The sequence below is a fragment of the Grus americana genome, chromosome 2 (genome assembly GCF_028858705.1).
Source record: "Grus americana isolate bGruAme1 chromosome 2, bGruAme1.mat, whole genome shotgun sequence".
NCBI classification, from domain to species: Eukaryota; Metazoa; Chordata; class Aves; order Gruiformes; family Gruidae; genus Grus; species Grus americana.
This window is the reverse complement of record NC_072853.1, coordinates 119,812,211-119,824,527: the sequence shown is the minus strand read 5'-3', so window position 1 is coordinate 119,824,527 and position 12,317 is coordinate 119,812,211. Positions and strand designations below refer to the sequence as shown.

The 12,317-nt window shown below is 42.5% G+C and overlaps 1 protein-coding gene across 14 annotated transcripts; it reads right to left on the bottom strand.

Annotated features, from left to right (window-relative positions):
• Window positions 1–717: 717 nt before the first annotated feature.
• EIF1B (eukaryotic translation initiation factor 1B) lies at window positions 718–9,853 on the bottom strand. 14 transcript variants are annotated; one of them, XR_008575760.1, is made up of 6 exons: window positions 9,818–9,853; window positions 9,499–9,697; window positions 7,035–7,198; window positions 6,221–6,322; window positions 5,407–5,635; window positions 718–4,039 (listed from the first exon to the last, which is right to left on the bottom strand). XR_008575760.1 is itself a non-coding variant. In XM_054815761.1 (5 exons), exons 2-5 carry the CDS (start codon window positions 9,527–9,529, stop codon window positions 5,591–5,593), a joined length of 342 nt encoding a protein of 113 aa, XP_054671736.1. In that variant the 5' UTR covers window positions 9,530–9,697; window positions 9,818–9,853; the 3' UTR covers window positions 718–5,590. The 14 variants fall into 14 exon arrangements, 4 of the variants coding, with proteins under 4 accessions (XP_054671736.1, XP_054671734.1, XP_054671735.1 ...); XR_008575764.1 differs by having other exon boundaries at window positions 5,440–5,635; window positions 9,818–9,849; XR_008575763.1 differs by having other exon boundaries at window positions 718–3,971; window positions 9,818–9,843.
• Window positions 9,854–12,317: the final 2,464 nt, after the last annotated feature.

Here is a 12,317-nt window from a genome sequence, read left to right as displayed (position 1 = left end):
TTTACAGATTGCTATTTACTAAAGGAACCTGGACAGTGGTTTTGTTCTGTATCTTCAAGTCCCAATCCAGGTCTGGGCTTTGAGTTACAGGTGTAACTCAAAGACATTGACAGTATCAGACACTGCCAAGTACCAGTTTGCAGGGCCATCTTTTTCACCAGTGTTACCCAGTACAGATGTGTTGACACCACCTATGTCTGTCCTGGCGTTTACTGAGGTGTAGCCCATGATTCATCAGGAGGTACCCCATCACATGAGTATCTAACTTTGTTGGAGAGCAGCTAAAGGCTGCTTCCTCCACAACAGGGGCTGCCCTTCAGTAGATTTTTCCAGCAGGACCGTTGGGGCAATAGACCCATTTTTAACCTTTCTTACCCCAGAACTATTCTCTGACTACACGTCAATGCATTTGTTGTTTGCTAGGTCTACCTAAAAGAGCAACCTCCTAGTTCATTTGCAGGGCAGGCTACCGAAACAACTGACAGCGCTGCCTCTTCCATGGGGTTAGCGGCTCATTCATCTGTACTGTAGAACAGCACTGTTTCCCTCTCCAGTTGTGAGAGGGACCACAAACACAACTGACAGCGAAATCCTGTCTTTGAGGAGCAGGACCAGTCTACTTGCAACCGAGTCTGCAGAATTCAGCTACTCGTAACTTGGAGAACTGAGTCTGGATCATGTTTTTTTTTGCTGCATAATCATAGCAAAGATGGCATAAAACAGAAAAAAGCATTTATTATATACACAAGTACTTTTAATCAGACCCAAAATTAATTTCAGAAATGTGCTGTCACATTTCACAGATGCAAGACATTCTAAAATAGCTGAGACCAAGCCTGAGCACGTGTTACTGGCTTCATCTTAAAACACTGTGCATTTTGCGTATTCAAGAAACTAGATGATCCTCTTCTACCCAAAATTTTAGACCTCAAGCCAATACCATCATCTTGTTTTAGAGCTCTGATATCCCAGTACAAGTCACAATGTTTTTAAGTTGGTTAGTACAGATTATGGTAGAACTTTAAAAGAGGAAATACAACATTTCTTGAAGAAATCAAAGCTGATTACAAGAGGATCACATACATTGCTATTAAATCACACTACTTCTATCTTCCACAAAAAAAAAATCCTCCTTAATAACAGCATAAAATTCCATTTGTTTTAGAAAAGCATACATAAAATAACATTGGTACATTTTATTTCAAAAGACTTTGTTGTCTCAACTATCTAGCAATACTCCAATACAGGTTGACTTGCTCATAAAGAGATCAATCACAGGCATGTAGCAAACATTAAAAAGGCATGCCAAGTAGAAATCTTCTTTTGAGATTTTTTTTAATGTGAACTGGAAACAGTAGGCATGAAGCATCTGTACAGAAAACAAACCAACTATGTCATTCTTCCCTTATCTCAAGAGCTTTTGATCTTGCAACTGGAAAGTAACCTTCATGTTGCCAGGCACAGGGAACACATTCCTAACTAAAATGAGTATAGAAGTATGGAGAGTCTTAGGAGGAAGGCAAATTCTTAATACTTAAATACGGAAGTGGTCTTAGAGGGTCTTGCATTTCCCTAGTGGCAGTAGCACTCTAATTAGAGGAACACTCAGTGACACTATTCAACACTGAACACACCAGAAGTGACAGTAACCCCTACTGTGTCCCAAATAATCTATAAAAAGGCTTTCCATATTCTTTAACTGGCTGAATACCAATCTTGTACATACTTTCACATAGTAAGAGGAACTACTGAGCCACTTTAACCAAGGGTGTAACACACAGAGCCTATACACTAGAGCCTTCCAGAAGGATTAAGGAAAAGACAACTGCTGACTGGAACTCAAGGTACATCTGTCCATATGCATCTTTAGGGCAACTGCATACTGATTATAAGCAGGACGGCAGAACAGGACAAAATGCAGAGCTCTGCTTAATTATTTCAAATATTTAAAACTTAAGCTTCAACAGCTCTTCACAATTCTAAGTTTTATAATGGCTTTAGATATATTTAGAACCTTAAATGCCAAGCTCTCAATGAATTTTAATTAGAATTCTTAAAGACACAGAAACAAACATGTTATAGAGGTCTTGCAGTCCAGGTGAATCTAAGTTAATGAAAACAGACTTAAGATATAAACTTATTTCCTAAGGTGCTAGTGGGTTTTTTTGTTTGTTTTGGGTTTTTTTGTGGTATTCCCTCCTCCCTTTCCAAAAAAGTTCTCCAGAACAAAATGCTTTTCATTTAGGCTGTGCAAGAATGTAGTACGGGAAGTAAGTTTTAAGCAAAGCCACTGACCAATGAATAGTATGCATACACAATCTAGGCACTACTCTTTTCAAAGGTTTTTCACTTGAGAAAATTATTGCTAATCTGCCCATAGTTGTGGTCTTCACGCTCATCTGAAACACATCGTCAGATTTAGCAGACCACAGGTGAAGGTCAAGGGTCCAGTAATTCACACAAGGAGGAAGTAGCCAGCTTACAGACTTAAATTACTAAATCTCATCTTCTACAAATAAGGACTGCTACCACCATTTGGGAAGTGATGGTTTCATTGTTCATAGCTGCATTTAGTAGATGTAGGGTCTGAACAGACAATTCGATTAACTTATTTATGCAACACCTTACTCCAGTGTATCAGCTAAAAGAATCAGCTACAACAGCCTAATATAACTATGCACAGCAAGGCTGTGAATTTGAAACAGCAGTTCCTACATCCCATTGCAGCTTGTGGTTAAGCCTAGATATCACAAAGGCAGCGATCTTGATTTGGAGATCTGAAAGAGACAGAATTCACAATATTCCAACAAAAAGCAGCCACCGCTCTTTGCAGTCTGAGCTTGCCCAGTCTCAAGTCCTGCTAGTGGGTTTTATAAGTATTTTCTATTGTTAGCTCCCTTTTAGTGCCTTGACAATTATGAGCCACATCCTTTACCATTTCTTAACCTATTTTGGAATAGATGGAGAGTGAAACCTACCTTCACTGTGAAAACAGGCTTTTCATGCCTGTAATTTAAACAGTTCTTTCCCAAAATCTTCCATGTTTTTCAGCATTCTTGAAACATGGATATATATTCCAAATAGGCTGAGCTTTGACAAAGAAGTTTCAGCATGAGATGATAAAACATGAAATTGTTGAAGCCTTTCCTCCAGAACACACAGAGGCTTGCACTTCTAACAAGTCTAGTTACAATCTTACTGAGACATCATTCTAGTTTAAAAGACTTCAGGGACAAAAATTTCTGCTTTTCTTCTAGAAAGATTGTTGCCACAACAAATCTCATTTATTTAAACTTCAGATGTGTTACTTCTTATTCCCTCTCCTTTTGATTTTGCCCTTCAAAGGTCAAAAGACAAGCAGCTCTTCTAGAGCTTAAAAACCAAGCCACCTGTCAACTGCAAAGTTCTTTCTTATCCGAAAGGACTTTTAAATGAGTAAGAAGAAAACAAAGGTTTTTCTTATTTATTCCAAGCAGAATGACTATGGAGAAATGACTCAAGCTTAGGAAGTAAAAGTTAATGGAATGCCATCTGAAATGAAGACTGACTCAGTAACACATGAGACTTGCTAATCATTTGCTAATCTCCAATTCAAAAACCCACTAGAAGTACTCCTGTAATACCACAGAAACAGGAGAAGATACTGTTTGGTTTTCCTCTTGGGCAGGAGAGCAAGCTTTAAATGAGAATGCCATTTTTTCTGGCATTTAATAAAATGAAAATCACTAAGTGCTATGTACCCCCAAAGGATTAATTAATTTAGCGTCTATGAATCAGGACTAGGTAAACTTGCAGTACAATGATTTTATTCTGCTAATGTGCAGGACTTGCATAAGACTTATTCTTTGGATTTTCGTTCTGTGTGCTGGAATTTCATGTTTTGCAGACCTTCCCTCTTCCTCCTCCTGAACACATTATACCTTAACAGTATAGGATCTTCTGGAACATCCTTTTTCTGGAACAGTTAAGATCTGTAACACCAAGCAGAATTTGTGGAGGTTTGAGAGACCGGACACTGGATTCTTACCGGTGGAATTGTCTAGACCGGACAGAGAAAGAAATTGTCATATGAATGCTCTATAATGCGCCTCTAATTGTTGTTAGTGCCAAAGGTTCATACCTGAATTCAGAAATCTTAAGAAAAGGTTCAAGTGAGTTAAAACTGAGCATTTCTGTTTAGAAAGGCAAGTCTTAACAGGAAACAAAGTACAGGCAGAGGTGATATTAAGTAATATAATTTTGCCTATTCTTGACGTTTACATAGGTAGTTATCAGGTTGGGGTTTTTTTTTCTAAGTTATCAGTAAGTCTTAGCAGTAAAGAAATGTCTTTCTTCCTTTCCAGAGAATACACAGTATTACAAGATCTGTAACATGGTTCTTATGGTTTACCAGCTCAGCATGTTTTGAATTGTTTCAGAGAAAATTTCCAAGTCTATCTCACAAGGAAGATAAGATCTGCATGTTTTACCAAATGAAGTAATTTCATTCTGTAAAGAGACATGTCTTAAAAGCAGAATACTGAATGCCTACAGCTAACTAAAACTAGATGAAAAGCATGGTGGAACAGCCTGCTAGAAAAGTGGACTAAATCAGCTTTCTGTAGTAACACCCAAACCCTCCATATTAACCATTAGTCATGGCAAAACTTTTCATACCAGGGGAAAAAAAAGAAAAAAGTTAATATAGAGCCTGTTCCCTTCCTTACTTCCACAGCTTACACTACCAGCTAATTAAAGCACTCTGCTTGCCAACAGTAAATGCACAGTCATGGCAGAAGCCAACTCAATTACTTTTCCCTTCACTTGGTGACAGAAGAGATGCAAAATCCGATGCACTTCCTTAAAATGTTTTGGGAGTACTATGTAAGAACTAGATGTATAACATGTTTGCAGTAATAGCAGCCTTAAGGACTTCAGCTTATTTTAGTCCTACTATGCTTAATACTAATATTTCATAGTCACTGCATTAAATTTTAGAGAAGATCCACTTGCTCAGCAAACAATTTACGTCTTATGCTGCTAAGATGCACCTACACGAAAGACTTTAAAGCTCTAGTCTTACAGCTCCAAGATAAGATCACATCAAGCTAATCTACTGATTAATTAGCTAATACTTCATCATGTAGATTTTCCAATTTATTCAATGAACAGCAAGCTACGCTTGCCACAAAACATTTTAGCCATTCTTTAGTAAGGCTGCTGTGCTAGTTTAAAACTTAAGCTAAAGCATTTCAGATATCCCAGAAAATATATGAATAAACTTTTATTTCTAAGCAACATCACACACTATTTTAATACATCCCACACATTTAAGTCAGGTGGAGAGTAGTAAACTGAACAATCATTGCTAAAACATTTCCATTGGAAATGTGTTAAAGTTTACAAGTGTCTTTATTACCACCTTACCGAAGTTTTCTTATGTGTTTCTAATCTACACACCACATGTTTCACGCAGTCATGCAAATCTGAATCAAATTTTAAATGTTCAGGTAACAGGGAAGTCCATTCACTGCAAAGATTCATTTTTCACAGAAGAGCCAGGCTGGGTAAGACCAAATACGGCAGGGTTCTTCATCAGAGTACACGTATTTTAGAAACCATGAACTTTCAGTTGTTCTTCCTTGACAATGCCAATCTAAAGGACAAAAGCAACATATTTCAGTAAAGCTTACATGCTTAGGATATTACAGTGGTATCAAGTTACCACAATCTCGTACTTTGATTAAAGAAACTGCAATACAGTACATACTCAATAAAGCAGTTTTCTAGTTTCCAGAATGTTTCTGGGCCAAGCAGAATAATTGACTACATTAAAAAACCCCAAACTTATCAGATATCTGATTTGTTCTGTAGTCCTAGCACTTACTCTCTGACAGTATAACATCTCTACATCATGATTTGCATCAGTGAAATAGTGGTGAGAGACTCTTTCATCTATAGTGTTTTCAGTCTCAAAATTATGGTTCGCATCAAACACTTGATTTTACAAATGAAGAACTCAAGTTGTGCTGCCAGAGAACAAGCGGTATGTTGTAGCAGGGTAAACACATTTTACAGTGCTTTGAGTCTTACTGGAGTTTTATTCACATTCTGAAAGTGTCATTTTAATTTTTGGCTGAAAGGAACTACAGTGGACATCTTTAGCTAGTTAATTAACATCAGTGCCACCTGTCACTCTATTGCTTCCAGAGAGGTTTAGATATTTATCTGCAGTCCTCACCTCCAAGAGGAATTGGCAAATGTTCTTCCTCTGGTCACCTTGAAGCTGGATAACTTCACCGTATTCAGGATGTTCAATCACGGTACCGTTACAAGCAAATTTCTAGAGAAAAACGTTCATATTGTAAGGCATCTGATGTACATTATGATTTTGCTTAGACAGTCTTTTCAGCAGAATTTTGTCACAGAAGCTGCTTACTAAATTCTGATGCCAAGCAAGGCAAAGGCTAGATCTATTTTACACTGGTTTTGAGAGCAAATGGAATATATCTGCTGATGCATACAGACACAAACTCAGCTGCTAATGGTAAATTCAGGCAAAGACAGGATTAGCCACTGTGCAGAAGGAACTGGCCAACACTCATTACAAGAATGGAAAACTAAGTCATAAGATACAGCCTTTCAACTCCACACTATTTTAAAATAAATATTTTCATCCTGGTGAAACTCAAGATCTCTATTTCAACAGCAACACAGCTATGACAGAAGCAAGAATGCAAAACCGGTTCTACTTTAAACTGATTTTTACTCTTCACATCAACAAAGCCAGATATCTGTGAAATTTTAATGAAACATTCAGAATATATTTTATTTACTTCTTTATAGGAAAGAAATGTTTAACTCTTTAGCAAAAATTAGTGTCACTAGACACTGACAGGAGTTTCAAGAAAGACAGGGAAAGGGATACACCTGAATATGAAAGTGAAGTACACTGGCAAGAATGAAATAAAACAAATATTCTGTTACTTATTATTAAAAGCTATCGTAGTCCTTTATATAGTATCTTTATTATTAAATCAAATCAGCAACTTCACCTTTTTGAAAGCTTTCACAAGTTTCTTCTTGTCATAGTCATCTGCAATTCCCTGAACAGTTGTTAGTGTCTTTCTTCCGTTTCGTTGCTGGATCCTTATATGAATGTAATCCTCAGTCCCCGCCGGGAGTAAGTCGTCACCCTTTGTTGCATCAGCAAAGGGGTCTGCAGGAGGAAAAAAGATTCATGAAATTTCCACAAAGGAAAACATCCAAGCTAAAAAACTAACAGGTAAGTTTCTCACTTCGCTAAGAGCTTATCTTAGGGGATAATCTTGCCATGTCCTCCCTGTTTAAAAATACAGTGTTAAAATCAGAGTATTTTTTTCTACAGCTGTATTGTCTCATTAGCCTACTAGCTCAGCATAATGCTCTCAACTATCACACATCCACTTTCTTCAGTGCCTTCCCTGATAGAAACAATTTTCAGCTACAGTATCAATTTGCTTCACTACTTCTTGTAAACAGTACATCCTGAATCTCTGAACCTGAAAACAGTTTCAAGAGAACATCAAATGTACATAAGTTTTAGACAGCCACGTGCATTTTAAGCGAAATACAGAAGTCATATCTTTTATCAGATCAACTGATAAATACAGAAAAATTACAAAGCTCTTGTACACACACTCCTTTGAAGGTGCAAACCAGAAGTCTTATACCATGACGGCTACCACACTATCAGCGTTTTAAGGCATGGATGTAATTCTTGGCTACTAATGTAAACAAAACAGGGCAACAGACACTAACAAACGTCAGAGGCTGTCTGTAAACCAGGACCCCTCTGCCAGTCAGTAGTTTTAGGCAAGAGTTGTAACAAAATTCATTTAGGCTTTGACTACAGAAAGGTCAGTTCTCAAATTCTTCCAACCTTTAATTTATGTAGATGAAACAGGAAGGCATTTAGGAAGAAGGGTTTCCGGGTTACGCTTCTTATTCTCTGTTCTCACAAAAACATATTTAACACTCACTCTATCAATAAATTTGATAGCCCTAAAAATTTCCTAATCAGTAGCTCCAAATAAATCTTGAAGATTAAGAACTTCAAGGATTTATTGTTTTTTAAAACAAATCACAAGTAATTTTTGGAAACTAACGAGAATCATATTGAAGAGTCCAGTCTTCAGAAAATGTAGGTTCAACAGCCATGCAAGCTACAATTTCCCAAGCTTCCATCCGAAACTCAAACCTAAAAACAGTGATTAAGTTTTGCCATCCACTTGAAACAAATGCCCCAAGAGAGTAAAACTTAAGCAGAAAGAGGAACATAAGTAGTTCAGCTGCAGACTGACCCTCGTAGAAACAAGAACAAGAGCATTACATGCCCCAAAAGCATCACGAGGATGCAAACACGGCAGGAAAGTACAGCACTGGGAAGCTTGACAGGCTTAATTTCTACTAAGGCATTTGTTAAAACATGCTGAATTTCACTATACCCCACAGCTTGTGGGGGAAACGCTAATAGAAAATTTCAAAGAAAAGGTGAAAGACAAAGGGGACTCGGGCACAAAGATCACTTGGCAGAGTTTAGGGTTCTAGGTTGGAGAAAAGCCAGTGCTGTAGGTGTTAACATTGGATTACTTCAAACAAATCCTTTGGGCAGCACCTTCCTAAGCACAGGATCAGCTCCCAAATCGTGATTAACATAACCTTCTCATATGGCTTATACGTGCGGAAGACTGGAGACAAAATTGAGACCAAAAGCCCAACAACATTATTGTATAAAGTGTTAGCTTGGTCACTTCTGTTACCTATAGATAAGGGAGGTGGAGAACCATGGCCCAGGATGGTAAACTTCCCTGCTAATACAAGCAAAATGACTTACCGCCTATATAGCTCAATCTATAGAAACAATACCCTTTGCATGGCATGTGTCAGGTTTTGCAACATCAACAAGCAACTGGAACTGAGGAGATTATTCCCTTCCTCAGCAGAGGATACAAATCGTAGACTCCCTCTGCCCGCAAAGATTACAATTTTGGGACTGCAAAACTGACAGGTAAGACCAGTCTGGGGTGCTACCAGACATTCAGGCAAACAGCACAGTACGGAGTGTCAAGAGCACGGTACGTGGCAGCATCTCCTACAGGAGTGGAAAGGGAGCAAACAGAGAGGGAGATAAGTCTCCTACCAATGTCTTTCCGCTGCACACACACTGCACGTCCCGAGGCCGGTGCCACGGGAGGACAAGGACGAGCAACCAGAGCCGCCTTTACATAAAAACGCGAGCAGCGCCAGGGATGGCAACACCCGCTCAGCAAGGGCTTTAGTGTCACCGCGGCGGGGGCACCGACGGACCGGGGGCCCTCCGGAAAGCGGGGGCAGGACGATGCCGAGGGCGGCAGCACGGAAAGCGGGCCGAGGACGGGATGGCGGAGGCAGTCAAAACCCGGGGATAGGTTTGCCGAGGGGAGGGGGGTGACTGTGGGGTCTCCCGGCGGCAGGGTGCCGGCCAGCGGCGGCTCTTACCGAAAGATTGGAGGTTCTGGATAGATGACATGCGACTCTGCGGCGAGAGGCTGGAACAGCGGGGAAAAGGCCGCGGCTGGGTCCGCTCGGGTCACGTCTCCGTCTCCGCAGTGCCAGCGGGGGCGGGGAGGGGAGGGAGTGGGGAGGGAGGGGAGGAAACGATGGGAGGGATAACAAAAGCAGAGGGAGGGGGGCGAATCTGAGAAGGAGGGAAGGGCGAGAGAGAGAAAAGAGTAAGAGGAGGAAAAAGCCCAAAGGGAAATAAAAAGGCTGGGAGCCCCCCGCCCCTCACCACAGCACCCAGCCCCCCCCACACTACCACGAACGGCCAGCGGCCGCTGTTTTTCCTCATAAAATGGCGGTTCGCCCGGGGCGCGCCGGGCACGTGACGGCCACCGCCGCCCCCGCCCCCGCGCTGCCCCACGGTTAGGAGAGTCCTCCCCCGCCCCTCGGCCACAGAGCGCGGAGCGCCGCTGCCGCCGAAGGACTACAGTGCCCGGAGCGCACCGCGCCTGGCGGCGGCGGCGGCGGGCGGGCGTGCTGGTGTGCTGGTGCGCTGGTGCGCTGGTGCAGGGTCAGGCTGTGTGTTCGCGCCCGCCTGCTAGCCTTCCCCGAGGGGCGACGGGCAACTGGAAATAACCGGTTCCCCACCCGAGGGGTCCCGAAAGCAGGGCTGGCGGGTCGACGGAGCCCCTCGTTCTCCAGGCTGCCCGCCTGGCGTGGCTGCCTGCCCCGGTCTTCAGGGACAACACAGGCCCCGGTGGGGTGACACTCCACTTGTGTGCCTTTGATTTGGGTGGTGCCATTCCCTGGTATCCCTGCGTGTTCCCAAGCTCATTGGAATTCCAAGCTAACTCCCAACAAGTTGGGAGAGTGCTTCCCCCTTCCTCTTCCCCACTCAAACACATTGGAAAAACCCCCTCCCTTAGGCCTAACTCGCTGGATGAAATGCTGCTTAATGTGCACGAGTACATCAGGGGAGCCAGTTGGCACCCACAAACTGCCGTGTCTCCCCCTTTGTGCACAGGTTCAGGTGCTCACCCTTCCCTTCAGGTGGGCGCTGCCAGCGAGGCAGAGCTGCTGGTTTCCCTGTTTCCCGGGTACCACCACGGCTGGCTGGCTGCATGAGGGCTCCCCATTCACAGAACCATAGAATGGTTTGGGTTGGAAGGGACCTTAAAGATCATCTATTTCCACCCCCCTGCCAGGGGCAGGGACACCCTCCACTGGACCAGGTTGCCCAAAGACCCATCCAACCTGGCCTTGAACACTTCCAGGGATGGGGCCTCCACAACCTCTCTGGGCAACCTGTTCCAGTGCCTCACCACCTTCATAGTGAAGAATTTCTTCCTAATACCTAACCTAAATCTCCCCTCCTTCAGTTTAAAGCCATTACGCCTTGTCCTGTCACTACATGCCCTTGTAAACAGGCCCCCTCCAGCTGTCCCTTGACAGCTGCCCACTGACTGACTGCTAACTATTTCTGTGTGGGAAAGATGTAAGTGGTGGTGAGGCTGCAATGGTAAAGGTTTGCCTTTAAAAAGGTGCACTCGTGTTACAAAGCTTGCCAGTCCTCAGGAGGTGATTAATGCAGATGTACAATAACCTAGTTGCAGTGGCACAACTGCCAGAACCTATACTTCTCCTGGGTTTTTTGTGGGGGTTTTTTTCTTTCTTTTTTTTTTTTCCCCCCCACTTTTATACTAAATTTCAGTCCACCTAAAGGGGTATTTCTCTTCTGTGACCCAAGGCCTGGATCGACACTCTGCAGTAGTTTTACGAATGTCAGCATGCATTGGTCTAAGAAAGTTTCTGGTCCTGGCACTTTGCAAGGAATCTTTTATTTTTCCCTTGGGGAAAGCAGGGCTATTTGCCATGGCAGAAAACCTCTGCTTACCCTTTGCTACCATCACTGACGAAGCCTTTTACTGCATTATGGGTTGTAGAGAAGGGTTGTCTAAGTCTTTTCCAAGAAGCTGCAAAAAGCACTATTGGGACAGTAATGGGAGGTTGGGGGGATGCTAATTACAGAGCTTGAGGTGCCTGCTTCAGTCACAGAGGCATGCCACAATTTGGATGATGTCTGTGGATTAAGGATGCAGAGCTAGACACTGAGAGACCTTCTGGGCAGGTTGAGCAAGCTCAGGACACCCATCCTCGGGCACATGTCCCCAGGATGTCTCTAGCACCTCTCTCAGAGAACTTACATTCCTACTAATGTGGGGAAATTTTGGCTCTGATGCATATTTGCAAACTCGACATCTCTGTGCAAAATCTTTTGCTCTCCCATCGTCATCCCATGAAACTTTTTTCCCAGCAGCAAAGCAGGCCTGCCATCCCTTTTTTCATCCCAGCCGCTGTTTTTTTCTTTCCTTGGCTGGGCCAGTACTGCTGGCTGTGGGGCATTGTGATAAGCTAGATCAGAAAAATGATTTGAGTTAAAAAAGAAACTCAAAGGTTAAAACCTCAGATCCGCCTCACTTCCATAATCCTGCGGCAGTTGTGCTGAGACAACCGAAGAGCCGAAGGCTGGGGACAGGCCTGGCCATGGATGAGACAACAGTGGGTTTTCAGACACAAAACCCAAGTCTGATTCTTTAGGTTTAGACGAGTGCTCTGCTCACTGTGGTGGTTCTTGTGCTTACTTTGAGTTCTCATGCATTTAAAATAGTTTTGTGCTTCTAGTTCTCACTGCAGGGTTAACGTGGGGCCTATGGGCTCATTGGGCATCTGTGGGATTCATTGTACAGTTTACAAACAAATGAGATTTTGGTGTCTGGGAAACAACAAAGCTCCTTTATAAAGCAAGCAGATGTGAC

Coding starts and splice junctions, on each gene's coding strand:
- EIF1B (XM_054815757.1), bottom strand. CDS start 8,298: ATGTTCCTCTTTCTGCTTAAGTTTTACTCTCTTGGGGCATTTGTTTCA. Junction 6,323..7,034: donor TTGTGAAAGCTTTCAAAAAG/GTGAAGTTGCTG, acceptor GTTTTTCTCTAG/AAATTTGCTTGTAACGGTAC. Junction 5,636..6,220: donor TTTGCCAATTCCTCTTGGAG/GTGAGGACTGCA, acceptor TTTGTCCTTTAG/ATTGGCATTGTCAAGGAAGA.